General features: G+C 38.0%; 2 protein-coding genes across 2 annotated transcripts in view; one reads left to right on the forward strand and one right to left on the reverse strand.

Moving 5' to 3' along the window:
• The first annotated feature begins 223 nt into the window (after positions 1-223).
• Positions 224-2,877, forward strand: LOC123865409 (RNA-binding protein pno1). The gene is made up of 3 exons (XM_045906411.1): positions 224-577; positions 1,290-1,452; positions 2,509-2,877. The coding sequence occupies exons 1-3, from the start codon at positions 342-344 to the stop codon at positions 2,851-2,853; spliced, it is 744 nt and encodes a 247-aa protein (XP_045762367.1). The 5' UTR covers positions 224-341; the 3' UTR covers positions 2,854-2,877.
• A 663-nt stretch (positions 2,878-3,540) lies between these two features.
• Positions 3,541-15,345, reverse strand: part of LOC123865400 (EARP and GARP complex-interacting protein 1) — a 34,409-nt gene continuing 22,604 nt past the window's right edge. The window contains exons 3-9 of the mRNA XM_045906403.1: positions 8,175-8,321; positions 7,159-7,245; positions 6,357-6,545; positions 5,606-5,730; positions 5,203-5,304; positions 4,457-4,588; positions 3,541-4,279 (exon numbers count right to left, since the gene is read on the reverse strand). Of these exons, the coding sequence (XP_045762359.1) occupies positions 4,117-4,279; positions 4,457-4,588; positions 5,203-5,304; positions 5,606-5,730; positions 6,357-6,545; positions 7,159-7,245; positions 8,175-8,321 (945 nt within the window). The 3' untranslated portion in view covers positions 3,541-4,116. The remainder of the gene's footprint in view (positions 4,280-4,456; positions 4,589-5,202; positions 5,305-5,605; positions 5,731-6,356; positions 6,546-7,158; positions 7,246-8,174; positions 8,322-15,345) is intronic.

Genomic DNA, 15,345 nt, shown 5'->3' on the forward strand with positions numbered 1-15,345 from the left:
AACTGACTTTATTATTCGGCAAATAATATTTCAATGAACTTTACCTGTGTTGTAAGTAGGTACTTAAATTAATAAGTAATAGGCAATGCAGGTGTCTACGAATACAGCAATCAACAGCTTTGCGTGAAGCGAAACCACAGCACTGTTCGAAATGAAATATTTTAATAGCTAGCAACATAGTCTATAAAATGATATTAACATCTGTTAATTTTCATTCTTTTATCTATGGCAATGTCAATGTCATGTCATTAAAACCATGTGAGAAAAATTTAAAAACTAAAAAATATTTGTTTTGCAATAATTCTATTAACAAGTGCTCTTAAAAACTAATTAAACTAAAAATGGAGACAGAAAACATAAACGTTGAGGAGTTTTTGCCTGCCAAGAATCCTGTGAAATTAAAAAATGTGAAGCGCCGAGCAGTTTCGGAATCTGGTGAGGGTATGGAGGTGGAAGAACATAATGGAATAGAAGGGAAGCCTAAACGTGCTAGACCTAGAGCAAAAAAAACTAAGAAGAACGTGGAACCTAACGAGAGTAAAGTTAACATGAGAAAAATTGCAGTACCAGCACACAGGTAACCTCAAAATTATTTATTTTTATTCATAACTAGAGGATGCCCGCGGCTTCGCCCGCATGGAGTTCGGTTTTTTGAAGCCCCGTGGGAACTCTTTGATTTTCCGGGATAAAAGTAGCCATGTCCTTCCCTGGGATGTATCCCAAGATTGTACCAAATTTCATTAAAATCGGTACAGCGGTTGGGCCGTGAAAATGTAGCAGACAGACAGACACACTTTCGTATTTATAATATTAGTATGGATATAGTTCCAGGTCCATGATATACATGAGCTAAACTAGTATTGTGCTTTAATTACAGATAATTTACTTTGATTGCGCAAATTAAACTATTGACATAGCTTCAACATTTAGGCTGAGATTTATTCAGCAAACTTTGACTCTGCTCAGACTTAAGACTGTTTAAGTGATTATGCGAGACACAAATCTATATCATTTCAAACTCTTAGGGTGAGATCTATAAGCACACTATGACTTTGCTTAAACTTAGGACAGAGTTAAAACGAGACTGATGTATATCTCTCATATAAATCTGTCTCATTTTAACTCAATCTTAAGTCTGAGCAAATCTAAGCTCTATAAATCTCACCCTGAGTAAAGTCTGAGCACAGTCAAATCACACTATAGGTAGATTTCACCCTTGAGTATTCAGCTATGATAACGGTATTTACCATGCATATTTTATACTATTTTTTTTTTTTTTTTTTTTATAGATACACACCTTTGAGAGAAAACTGGCTAAAGATCTTCACACCTATTGTAGAGCATTTGCTATTACAAGTTCGCTTCAACACAAAATCACGTAATGTGGAGATAAGGGTCGGCCCAGAGACAAAAGATGTTGCCAATTTACAAAAAGCCGCTGATTTTGTTAAGGTAACAAAATATTGTTTGTTTTCATAATATACCTAAGTTAAAGATTTCTGACATGAAGTCTGTGCCCCAGGTGCAAGCGGGTGAATTTTGCAGTGCGGCCAGTATGTAGAACTAACTCTAAATATTTACAAGAAATTGGAAGGAAGAAAGTGTGGACCCACCCTAATCGAAAGCAGGTGGGAGAGAATAGTATTGTGCCCGCTGGTCGCCTGCAGGACTCACCCGCTCCCAGCTAGGCCACAGACTAAGGCTGAGATCTATCGAGCATACTTTGGCTTTGCTCAGATTTGAGCATAGTTAAAATGGGATTGATGTATGTCAGCAACATAATGCTATCTCATTTTAACAGTATTTTAAGTCTGAACAAAGTCAAAGTAAACTCTGTAGATCTATCTAGGCTAAGCCAGAGATCTGTAGACTACTTGGACTTTACTTTCAATTAAGGTCCATGAGACAGGTCTGCTCGCGAAATTCAAATTTAATTTGGTTTTTCGCAATTTGTAAAATTAACATGACAAAGTAGGCTTATGGCATTTTAATTCCGATAATGGCAATATCATCTTCACAGGATTACATAAAAATCTTTACTTGAAAGTGTTCAGTTTAAGAAATTAGTCAAAATAATGAGTTTGGACAGGAGTTTTATTTGATACACAAATTAGTTGATAATATAACTAATTTCTTAAACTGGACCCTTTCAAGTAAAGATTTTTATATAAACCTGTGAGGATGATACTGCCATTGGCGCAATTAAAGTGCCATAAGCCCACTTTGTCATATTAGTTTACAAATTGCGAAAAATCAAATTAAATTTGGATTTCGCGCGCAGACCAGTGTCACACCTTAAAACAAGATTGAGTTATGACTCTGACGTTACTTGTTTTAACTGTTTGTGAGCCATTGCTGCTGTGAGCAGTCAAAATGCGTTATAGGTCTCAGCCTTATATGCTGAATTCAATTTTGACTTGATTTTATGTTGGTTTTTCCAGAAAATATATCTAAATTAGCCTGTAATTTCGATTAACTTGACAAATAGATAAAAAATATTTCTTGCAGGCCTTCATCTATGGTTTTGATGTAGAAGATGCCCTAGCTCTTCTCAGGTTAGATGACCTATTTGTGGAGTCCTTCGAAATCAAAGACGTCAAGACCTTACAAGGGGATCACTTAGGAAGGGCCATCGGTCGACTTGCAGGGAAAGCGGGAAGGACAAAGTTCACCATCGAAAATGTTACCAAAACAAGGATAGTGTTGGCAGACTCGAAAATTCACATTTTAGGCAGTTACCAAAACATTGCACTGGCAAGACGGGCTATATGCAATTTGATTATGGGTTCGCCACCTTCCAAAGTGTACGGCAATCTACGAAATGTTGCTAAAAGGGTTGCAGAGAGGTTTTAGGTAAATAAAATGTGCTATTTATAACTTCTTGGTTTTAATTCTAAGCAGTCAAGTTCAAGTCAAGAGTCAATAGGCATCTTCTAGGCAAGCGCGCTCCATCTTGGCTGCATCATCACTTGCTAGCAGGTCTGATTGCAGCCAAGCGCTAGCCTATAGTATAATTTAAAAAAACAGTAGGCATATTAAAAAAGGTTCTGCATTTCCTCCACACAGATACGGGGCATAGGTATACTTGAGCAAGTTGGGAGTCAAATCCACGCTTTTATCATTTACATAATCTTCAATTGTTTAATATGCTTTTTTCAGGAGTATACTTTTTCAAACTTGTGTTGAGCTATATAGTGTGTTTCATCGAATAGTACCTATAGCGTTATGTTGGCTCCCCTGTCTGTCCAAGTCATTGATATTTGCATAAGACGCAGATTTTGTTTATTTTCATTTGATTTTCCTGAATGAATGAAATGAAAATCAAATGAAAATAAACAAAATCTGCGTCTTATGGGTTGGGTGGTCATTGGCACCATATTGGCATGAGAGCCAATATGGTGACCACCCAACAGACAGGGGAGCCAACATAACGCCATAGGTACTATCCGTTGAAACGCACTATAGCTATATTATATTGATGTCAGTCAGTCAGTAGATTGCATACAATAGTTTGCGGTAAAAAAAAAAAAACAAAATTGCTACATAATTTACATACTTTTATTATATCCTTACATTAGGATCTTATGTAAATAATAATTTATACATTATCCATACTAATAATATATTTATAAATGCAAAAGCACTGTCTGTCTGTATGTCAGCTTGTCACGGCCTACCCATTTAACCAATTTTGATGGAATTTGTTAGGGAGCTTACATCCTAAGGATGGACAATGGGCATAGTCTACTTGTATGTGCCTTACTATGTATTCCTTCACTGTTGTAGTAAGTGATATTTCATTGATTAAAATGAGTTTTAATTGAACTATTGTTAGTGATTTCCATTTTTAACCGACTTCCAAAAAAGGAGGAGGTTCTCAATTCGTCGGAATCTTTTTTTTTTAAGTATAGAATGTACCAGCTATACCCACATATTTAGTCAATGTAAGCCAGACTAGTTCCGAATCCATCCGGGGTTCCTTTTTCCCAGAGACTTCACTCACTGTGCGTCGCGGTTGAGCTCAGCGAGCTGAGTGCTTATGAGAAAGGACCCCGGATAGGTTCACAACTAGTCAGACTTACATCGATTAAATACCGTGAGCTCTTAACTAATTAATTACAACAGTATCTTATATTTGAAATGTCTGGGGACTCTGGACAGCACGAGCCTGGCATCGTAGCTGAGGGAGGCGAAGGTCCAGGGCTCCGCTGCACTCCACTCGGCGCAGTACACAGAGTCCTCGTGTTGTTCGTACGACTGCAGTACACCATCTTCCAACCTGTCATAAATAAAACTGCAATTAAAAGGTGTTTAAAAATAAATTTTTAAAATAATTTTTTCTTTAAATTTATAGAGAAGCACACTAAAAATAGTGTGCTTTTCTATAAATTTAAAAGAAAAAAAGAAGAAGAAGAAAAAGAAGAAGAGAAGAGAGAAGAAGAATAAAGTCACGTACACTTGGCTGAGTCGTTTGCCGTCGTCGTCCATGTCGCACACGCTGGCCGCGGCAGTGAGCAGCGCACGCGCATCCGAGCTGCCCGTCAGCAGCAGCTGCTCGTGGTACGTGTTGTAGCGCACCGTCCACACCCTGCGCACATAAAAAGTAACCATTTTTTAAATAAAAAGTTATCTTAATTAGAATAAATAAAAAGTAAGGTCAAATAAAAAGTAACTACAACTAAGACAAATAAATAAAAAGCAACCTAAACTAAAATCCATAAAAGTAACGTCAACTAAAATGAATAAAAAGTAACCTAAACTAAAATGAATAAAAAGTAACCTAAACTAAAATATGTAAAAGTAACGTCAACTAAAATAAAAAGTAATGTCAACTAAAATAAATAAAAAGTAATGGCAACTTAAATAAATAAAAAAGTAAACTAAACTAAAATAAATCAAAAGTAATGTCAACTAAAATAATTAAAAGGTAACGTCAACTAAAACAATTTAAAAATATAATAAATAAAAAAATATTAGCTAAATAAACGCATAAAACTTATGTGAACCACTACTGCACGATTTCTGCACTAGCTGAACTTGTAGCAGTGGTTCACATGACAGCAATTGACTAACATGCTCACTGTTTCTTCTATAAGCAATACCAATCTATCTTATATCTGTTGATATGTTAATTAGCAACGTTGTTATGACTTTAACAACGTAGCTAAGTGACTTACCAACATATCAAGTAAACTAACATACCAATGTGAGTGATCGGTTCTGCTGAATATGGGCTCCTTCCCATGCCTGTAGTCCCATATGTTAAGAGCGGCGTCGTCTCCCGCGCTCGCCAAGTGGAATTGCCTATTAATTAATTATCAATCATTATTGATAGCTTTCATTCGTAATCCGGTTCGAAGGACCAATTCTATTCCCATTTTGTGCCTTGTGATAACTTCATTGTTACGAAACCTATCACATTTTATGGGTGAAGTTAGTAAGAGATGTCAAATCGTGCCTGTTAATATTTGAATGAGAGTAATCAGTTACCAAGAGGTGGAGTAGAGAGGGTGAGAGAGGAAGGGAGAAGAATAGAAGCGCGTATTGAAGCAATTTATTTCCTGTGATGTGTCCTAAAGCATCGCAAACTGAACACAAAACAAACCTGTTTGGATTGAAGTCGATGTCTCTGGCCAGCTGGCGGTGCGCGCTGTCGACGTGCCACGCGGGCTTGGCGCAGTCGGTGCGCGTGTCGAAGCACTTTATATGCGTGTCCTGAAGCACCGCGAACTGAAAAGGACCTGAATTGTATGAGAATCTACCAAAGTAGGATCTTCTAGGTAAACGCGTCCCATCTTAGCCCACATCATCACTTTCCATCAGGCGTGATTGTGGTCAAGCGCTTGCCTATAGTGATTAAAAAGAAAGTGTCACTTGTCCCTGATATAAGCTATCAAAGTTGTACTGGTGTCATCAGTGCAAGTCTAGCCACCAGTGAGTCCAGCAGTGGACATATTAGTTGATGATGGTTTAATGTTTAAAATATCGTTAATGGTTTCCATTATAAATATAGAAGAATCCAGCTGGTACTAACGTGGGAAGTCGACTTATGCCTGACTAGTTTCGAACCCATCCGGGGTCCTTTTACACAGGGACTCAGCTCGCGACGCGGCGATGTCGGAGCTTGGGTCGACTAACCACGATGAGCACAGCCGGGTTCTTCAATTTTTTTTTTAAATTTCCCCCCAAATCCCCCCTTTTCCCTCCAATTAAGCGTAAAGCTTGTGCCAGGAGTGGGTACGACAATAGTGCACCGGGTGGGGTTTGAACCGTCGCCCTTTCGGAATTCAGTCCGCTCCTCAACCGTTGAGCTATCGAGGCTCATATTCATAGTTGATGATGATTGTTTACCTTACCTGACTCTGCCCTTGCGGACTCCACTTGCCTCCAGTGAACTTGAGCCTAGTCCTGCCCTCCGGCGCCACACTGGTCACTTGGTCGCCAGTGTTCGCGTCACGGATGCTGACGTAGTTGTCCAACACGATGCCGATGCGGTTTGGGTCTGAAGGATGCCACTCCGCGCAGCGAATTTCTTCCTCGGGTTTCTACAAATTTCTTTCTTGTTACTAAAATAAAATTTTCCTTGTAAAATCTTTTTTGTTCTGCTCAAAAGTCTCTCAACTCCTCTTCATCTCGTACTTTTCAGAGAAAACCTCTTTCGGAAAAAACTGAAGATCACTGTAATGCTTTAAAAATAACTAAGTCAAAGTCAAATCATTCAACGTAGATAGGTATAGTACGCGACATGTTGAAATGGCAATCGGGTTCTGAGGCGGGGGGACGCTTTGCACACTCGTGGCACACCCGCAGCGGGTTAGCGAGGGGGCTGTGCGGGGCGTCCCCACCGCGGTTGCCATCTCAACCTGTCGCGCGCTATACCGTCCAGAAAGAAAGGAAGGGGAGAGGGATGCATTTCGGAAGCCTACGGCTACTTCTAGAGCCGCGAAGTCGAAGCAAGCCACGCGGCGGACACGGGCTCCTTTTTGATTGTCAATCATTGAATTTGTAAGATAGTGGAGTGGTGATAATTAGGCAAACTTAAAACTAAAGCTACAAGGTTTCAAAACGCACCCAAATCTAAGAAGAAAGAAACAGCTGGGTATTCTTATTGTACCAATACAAGTAGTTATATGTACTAACACATTTTATGTAACTTACTTCTGGTGTTATCGTTTTGAGAAGTTCCATATCTTCTGCATTCCGACTTTGCACTGCGCTGAGATCGTCCAAGTCTTTTGGAATCACCTAAAATAATTTTTTAATAAGTCAACGGTCGCGGTTGAAAAAAATTTTTGGGAGGTCAAAGCTTGGATTATAAGCAACTCATCATATAGGCTGTCAACTCAATATGTATGGGTTTCCTGCTTCTTTAGGGCCAGCGCACATATGGCGGAGCGCAGCGCAGAGCATTTTTCACAGTCAAAATATTATCGACATTGTCCTCATTGAAATAATATCTAAAATCAATTGTGCATCCGTGCGGATACTCGCGCATCCGCGCGCAGTCCCGCGCGTGCTCGCGCATTCTCTGGTAGAAATTCGCATATTGTGTCACGCGATTAGAAAACTTCGCGGGCATGCTCTGCGCTGCTCTCCGCCATATGTGCGCCGGTCCATAGTAGTGAGAGGACGGGCAGTGCATATCGCATGCTGCACGTTGTACCACACAGATTGGTCTGTTTAGGCGGATTATAGCAAACTAAGCTTGCAGTTCCTTGTAAAACTTGGGTCTGTTCCCACACTCAGGCCGAATTTATAGAGCGTACTTTGACCTTGCTCAGACTAACGTTTTAGTAAAAAGAAACCGAATTATGAAAGCGACTAGAGGATGCCCGCGTCTTCATCCGCCTGGAGTTTGGTTTTTGTTAAATCCCGTAGGAACTCTTTGATTTTCCGGGATAAAAAGTAGCCTATGTCCTTCCCCGGGATGTATCCCAGTTCTATCATTAAAATAAGTTCAGCGGTTGGGCCGTGAAAACGTAGCAGACAGACACACTTTCAAATTTATAACATTAGTATGGATATAACGCTGTCTAGTTTTAACGAAGTCTTAAGTCTGAGCAAGGTCAAAGTGGCGATCTATACATCTCAACATCAGACGTCAGTCCGTTTTAAGTTACAGATTCTGGTTAAATTCCGAGAACATTTTACAAGTATGAAGAATAATAAAATACCTCTGTAGTAGGAAGCTTAAAAATGGAAACCCCCATCGTACACTGGCAAGTATCGGGGTCGTAGGCGTTATGTGTTGTGATGAGAACGGCAGCATCATGAGGTGAGCAGCGCAGGTGCCAAATCTCCCCGATGTCATGTTTGAATACCTAAAACAATATTATTTTTGAAGTGATGCAATTGTATGGCGCTTATTGTACTATCGATCACGGCATCACTACAATATGCGATCCTGGATTGATTAATCGATCAATATTACCTAGATATTTTCCACTTTCTTTAAACGAATTGAAAAAACTGAAAAAGATCCTACTAAGAAAGTGGAACTGATGACTCAGAAGTGAATTCATAAGCTGCGTGCAAATGCATTTTATGAAATTATGAAAACATCAGTGCCGGATAGTGTAGCATTATGCTTTGATTTACAACAAGTATTACCTCTTCCACGTACACCCATTGAAGAGTGTTTTTATGCAAGGCAAATACGTGTATATAATTTTTGTATTTTCAATATTGACAACAACAAACCATATTTTTATGTCTGGGGTGTCTGGGATGAAACGCAAGCAAATCGAGGCTCAGTTGAAATTAGTTCAGCTCTTTATTCATACTTGAGCAGTTTGGATATTCCAAATAATGTTAAAGTGCTAAGATTGTATTGTGACGGCTGTGGTGGCCAAAACAAAAATAGTCACATAATTCACACATTGCTTCAATGGTTGTATGCTAAAGCACCCCAAATATTGCATTGCATTCAAATTATATTCCCTGTTAGGGGACACAGTTTTATGCCTGCAGACAGGGTGTTCGGACGCATCGAAAAAGATTTGAAAAGGACTCCAATCATCACTGTAAAAGAAAAATATTTTGAATGTTTCAAAAAACATGGGGATTTGCGAATACTTGGAAAGGATTGGATAATAAAGGATATAAAAATCTTGGAAAACAACTAAAGAAAATAAATAGCATACAGTCTTTGATACGGATTCATATAACAAAGAAATTCAAACAGGGAACACAGAATGCTTTGAATTGTATGGTGACATCATATGAAAATTTCAAGTTTCAATCAGGACAAGAAAAATCTGTTTCACTTTTGAAAAAGGGTAAGCGTATTCCGTTGGAAATCCCTAATACTAATTCAGTTACCATACCGCTGACTGTAAACAAAAAGAAAGATGTAGAAAACTTATTAAGAAAACAGTTTGGTGATGACTGGAGGAATCTAGAAGAGCCGCCCAGCAATGATTGTAATTGTAATGAATATGACTTTGGTGACTTGAAGAGTATAATCTCTCATGTGTAGCCTGATCAATATAAATTAGTTCCACGGGTTTTTCGCAATATGGCGAGGTGTTTTTTTTCTGGTCAGGCTTTAATAATAGTAATAAATTAGATTTTTCATACAATATTGTTTTATTTTTAAAACTCTACAACAAAAGGACACATTTCCAAATGTTTCATAACAAACAGACTTATTTCCAAAAAGTTTCATAACTAATAGGCTTATTTCCTGTACTTTACACCAAAAGGGCACATTTCCAAATGTTTTTTAATTTTTCCTATAAAACTAAATTTGTTAGAATAAAAGTTTTAAGCGGATTAGAATATTAGATCAACACACTATAACATGGGAGATATTTTAAAAAAATAAGTTACTATAAACAGCTCTCTATGGTTTTTTCTCATTACTGAAATTTTGGATAACACGGAAATAAGCCCCTTTGAAAAATCACTCCTCAATTATAGACATCGACTTTTTTTTCAAGAAAATACAAGAAATTAGAAATCACGGAATTCTTAACTGTGGTAAATAGAATTTGAAACTCATAGGCGAAAAACTTACGGCCAGAGTTGCGAAGTTAGAATATCGTCCAGATAACAGTACTTGACAGTTATTTTCGGCGAATTGCTAAAGACACAGGAGCCTTATCCACAGAGGCCAGTTCAACTAGGAAATGGTATTGAAGTTCGTCAAGATAAAAGTGATAGAACTAAAGTTAAGAAGTTCTAGCCTTGCGATCCTGAAGTTTGTCATCTGGATGAGTCTACTTTGTTAAACCTGTTTTCTGCGTTTATGCAATGAACACCTGCCACGTTGTTTACTTCGCGTCGTTAAAGAGTAGCGCCGCGCCATACTTGAGCCACTTCAAATTGCTAAATAGCTTAAAACATCATCCACTTTGTCTCAACACCATTATCAGAGAGTTGTACCAGTTAAACGTTAAGTTAAAATTTAGACTACAGCAGCACATTAGATACGGCTGACGTAGATAATTCAGAAGAACTAGCTGACTCTTTGAATGTGAAAAGTGTAAGTATTGAGGTGGGAGCAGGGCAGCTTGAAATCAATGAGGATAATATTATTACAAAGTTCAAGTAACGTCTTAGTTTCTAGTGTTTTAAAACGAAATTGTATAAAAAGATGTCTATTCATTATTTTAGAACTCACGAGATTCTGAAAGTCTTACAGATCTAACTATTGAAGAAGAAGAGAACCTGAAGGGAGCTAAATATCTGTAAGACTCTTTTATTTAAGAAGATCCAAGAAATTGGAAATCTCGGGGTTTTAAATTCTGGTATAGAGAGTTTGAAATTCGTAGGCGAAAAACGTTTAGGTCTTCATTCGAAATTCACTATGATATTTTTAATGTGCAACGAAATTTTTCCCCCAATATAACGGAACAATCTTGTCATGACGCCACTGCGCTGGTGCGGTTGTCATAAGTATTAGGTATTCACAGCTAGAATTTATATTCGCATTAGACATGCCTACAATTACACAATCTGCGCATCAATAGCAACATGAAATTGTTTCCCATGTCTGGGAAAAAGCGCTCAGTACTTCCATGTATGAGACTGCAGAAAATGAAAAAAAAATTGCTAGAGAAAAGGGTAGCTGGGAAAAGCGCTCAGTACTTCCATGTATGAGACTGCAGAAAATGAAAAAAAAATTGCTAGAGAAAAGGGTAGCTGGGAAAAGCGCTCAGTACTTCCATGTATGAGACTGCAGAAAATGAAAAAAAAATTGCTAGAGAAAAGGGTAGCTGGGAAAAGCGCTCAGTACTTCCATGTATGAGACTGCAGAAAATAAAAAAAAAATTGCTAGAGAAAAGGGTAGCTGGGAAAAGCGCTCAGTACTTCCATGTATGAGACTGCAGAAAATGAAAAAAAAATTGCTAGAGAAAAGGGTAGCTGGGAAAAGCGCTCAGTACTTCCATGTATGAGACTGCAGAAAATGAAAAAAAAAATTGCTAGAGAAAAGGGTAGCTGGGAAAAGCGCTCAGTACTTCCGTGTATGAGACTGCAGAAAATGAAAAAAAAATGCTAGAGAAAAGGGTAGCTGGGAAAAGCGCTCAGTACTTCCATGTATGAGACTGCAGAAAATGAAAAAAAAATTGCTAGAGAAAAGGGTAGCTGGGAAAAAGCGCTCAGTACTTCCATGTATGAGACTGCAGAAAATGAAAAAAAAAATTGCTAGAGAAAAGGGTAGTTACAAAAGGCAAGGTTCCTGTTATCGACGTAATAGTTGACGGAACTATTCTGCTCCTAGTATATTATATGCTCTAAAAATATGTGCCTAAATATATATGCCTAATAGGAATAGAAACAAAAAAATTGTATCTTGTTATTAAAAATAAATACTGGAGCATTTGTACACCAAGACCTCACCAATGCAGTGCTCTAAAAACTCTACCGGATCATCTACTGCTATGGAGTGAAATACTCGTATAATGGTAAAAGGCTTTAAACTTAAAGCATCAATCGATATGTACGGTTTGATATATGGTCGCCTCATTTCCGATGGAGACTCCAGTACAGACGCAAGACCTTACCCCACCACACCGTTGAAAAGATAGAATGTAGCAACAACGTAATATAGCATGGAGGAACGGCGGTGAGGCATCAGCCCTCCATGTTATGCTATGGAGTCGTTCCAGACTCATGAAGCTAATTTGCCTCAGCAGGGATTGACTCGCCTGTCTGATGGCCACCTGAGCTCCAACCTGATTTGAAAGCTAATTTACTGCAAGGGGGACACGGAGTCACCTGTTAAATAGCAACCTTCACTATGCATTGTCTGTGGTAATTCTGTCTACGGTTTTTAGTCTGTGCTAGTTTTTAAGAAAAGAATGAGTGATGGCTGCGAACTGAGAAGTAAAGATTTTCTTGTAATGTGTAAACTAATAAGTAAAATAAAAGACGTTAAGTTCAGTGGGATGATTTATTATTCTAAACATAATAACCAACATCACCAACCCTCATGCTGGTCAGACAGCGGCATTTAGTGAAGTTGTGGATAGCGCCACAACCACAACTTCAAACTGAACCATGTGAGATTTTGAAAGTCGTACCAGATCTAATTATTATTGAAGAAGAACAAGAACCTGAAGCGAGCCAAATATCTGGAAGACGAATTAAAGACATGGAATATTTTTAAGAAGATCCAATAAATAGGAAATCACGGGGTTCTAAATTGTGGTGCAGAAAGTATAAAACTCATAGGCGAAAAACGTTAAGGTCTTCCTTCAAAATTCACTGTAATATTTTTAATGTGCAACGAAAGGTTTTGCAATGTAACGGGCCATCTTGTCATGTCCGCATGGCTGCTTGCTATGGGTATTGGGTTTCTTCTAGCTGTGTGCATACACAGCTAGAAGAATTTCTATTCGCATTAGACATGCCTACAATTCCACAACCGATTTATCAAAAGCAACATGAAATTGTTTCTAATATCGGGGAAAAAGCGCTCAGTACTTCAATGTATGAGTCTGCAGATAACTGAATTAGAAATAGATAAGAGTTACAGAAGACAGGGTTCCTGTTATCAAAGTAATAGTTGACGGACGTTGGAGTAAAAGACTTACGAAAAAACTATTCTGCACCGTCAGGTACTGCTGCTATAATAGGTAAGGAAACAAAAAAAATCGTATCTCAGTATTCAAAATAAATATCGTAGCATTTGTACACAAGACCTCACCAGCGCAGTGCTTTGAAAACTTACCGGATCATCTACTGCTATGGAGTGAAATATAATAGTAAAAAGCTTTAAAGCATCTATCGATATGTACGGTTTGATATATGGTCGCCTTATTTTCGATGGAGACTCCAGTACATGCGCAAGACCTTATCCCCACCACACTGTTGAAAAGATAGAATGTAACAAAGTAATAAAATAACTTCACTGTTCCAATATTAAATCAGACTATTTTTAATTAAAATTTGAAATTAATACAAAAATTATACATAGATTTCCAATAAAATGTTAAAGGTTGATATGGGAAAGCGTCAACCCTCGCTAAGCAATTGCTAAAATCCCTTATCATTACATATAGCATGGAGGAACGGGGATGAGGCATCAGCCCTCCATGCTATACTATGGAGCCGTTCCAGACTCATGAAGCCAGCCAGAGTCCAGTCTTTAACATAAGAATGGGGTAATTGTGGTAATTTAGGTTGGCAACACCACTTGGCCACTTTAGAAAAAAAAATACAAGCGCCATTTTGTTGTCTTTGGATTGTGTCAAGAAGCGCACGTGTGAATTTCGTCACCTAAAATAAAAAGTGTTTCCTGCGATTTTGGAAGGTAAGTAGACATTTGTTTATGTTCAAAATACTATTCACGTTTGCGCCAAAGCTAACATTGATCGAGAAAGCATGTGTGACGCGCGGCGTCGCTACTATGGAATGGAAGATGTCTCGGCTGCTGTCGGCGGCGATCGGACGGGGCGAGCGGTGACGCGGGGAAGACGGGAGTGAGTGCAATTCTAGATGGCTACGCACACTCTAGATGGCCATGCAAATCTAGATGGCTATGCACACTCTAGATGGCCACGCACACTCTAGATGGCTATGCAATTCTGGATGGATACACACACTCGAGATGGCTACGCGTGAGAGGAGCAGTGTTTGTTTTTTGTAAAATTCAGTTGGAACTTCTGGATAATTATTGTACAATGCAGACAGTGTGATTCAATAAATTATCGATTGTAAACCCTAAGCAGTGCGTGTTTTAATACATGTTTTGGCATGAAAATCTGTTTTATTTTCATATTATAACCTAATCAATCCAATATTATGTTTACTTTTACGTGGCTTTTATGATACTTTTATGTTGCCGGTAACAAAAGTTTTTATGTGACGTAACGTAAGTAATTGTAAAGTCTAGTTTACATCGCTAATCTTATAAAAATGAGAAAAATTTGCACCATCGCCTAAAAGTGCTTGTAAAAATTGCTTGTGCACACATTAAAATAATTTAGGATTTATCAAGATTTTTTCCCCGTTAAAGATTTCTTTCTTCTTTATTTTATCAAATCCATTCTATATTTAAAAGAAAGTGTACAAAGTGGGTGTGCGCTGGGGCTCATCAGACTACCAAAACTTGACATCCCCTCTATTTTGGACTTTAATGGTTGGAAGTTGATTGAAGAATTTGGCAGTTATTAACCTGCTGTTGACTGTAAATTGGTGACTAAGGGGGAAAAAATACATAGTGTTATTAAGTATCATTTACATTACGTATGCAAAAATGCGTACGACCAATGCATTATTATTTCATTTCATTTAACTTATATGAATTTTGACTTTATTATGAAGTACGGTTGGCAAGCCTAGTGTGCGCCGCTAAAACTGAGAGACGAGTCCCGGTACGATTTAGGGAGTACTAAGGCGTGGTAGCATCCATAATGAAAATTCCCGTTTTCGAGTTTATTAAAAGTGTTAATATTTTAATTGTTTATAGATGCCACTAACGCCGGCGGAAAAGCAAAAAAAGTACAGAGAAAAGCTTTAAGCTAATAATCCAGATAAATATGAGGAGATGAAAAAGAAGGCTGCAGAAAAGCTTTGAAGTATTATAGAAATAAAAGAGATAATTACACAGAAGACCAAAAAGAAGAACAAAGACGAAAATGGAAAGAACATAGAAAAAAAGCCAAAGAACAAATGCCATCAACGTCGCAGCAAAAGACTACCGACAAAGAATCCGTAGATTTACGGTACATTCGTATTGAATACAAGTTTCAGCAAAAAAATATGAGGTTACGAAAAGATTTATTTCGTTTGTCAAGGTTTAAAAATCTGCAAAAAAGTCTTTACAGACACAAAAACAAATTGATGAAACGAATGAAAATTTAAAAAATGTAATGATTAGACTTAAACAACTAGAAA

Source organism: Maniola jurtina, chromosome 5 (genome assembly GCF_905333055.1).
Source record: "Maniola jurtina chromosome 5, ilManJurt1.1, whole genome shotgun sequence".
Lineage (NCBI taxonomy): Eukaryota > Metazoa > Arthropoda > Insecta > Lepidoptera > Nymphalidae > Maniola > Maniola jurtina.

Coding starts and splice junctions, on each gene's coding strand:
- LOC123865409 (XM_045906411.1), top strand. CDS start 342: ATGGAGACAGAAAACATAAACGTTGAGGAGTTTTTGCCTGCCAAGAAT. Junction 578..1,289: donor ATTGCAGTACCAGCACACAG/GTAACCTCAAAA, acceptor TTTTTTTTATAG/ATACACACCTTTGAGAGAAA. Junction 1,453..2,508: donor AAGCCGCTGATTTTGTTAAG/GTAACAAAATAT, acceptor TATTTCTTGCAG/GCCTTCATCTATGGTTTTGA.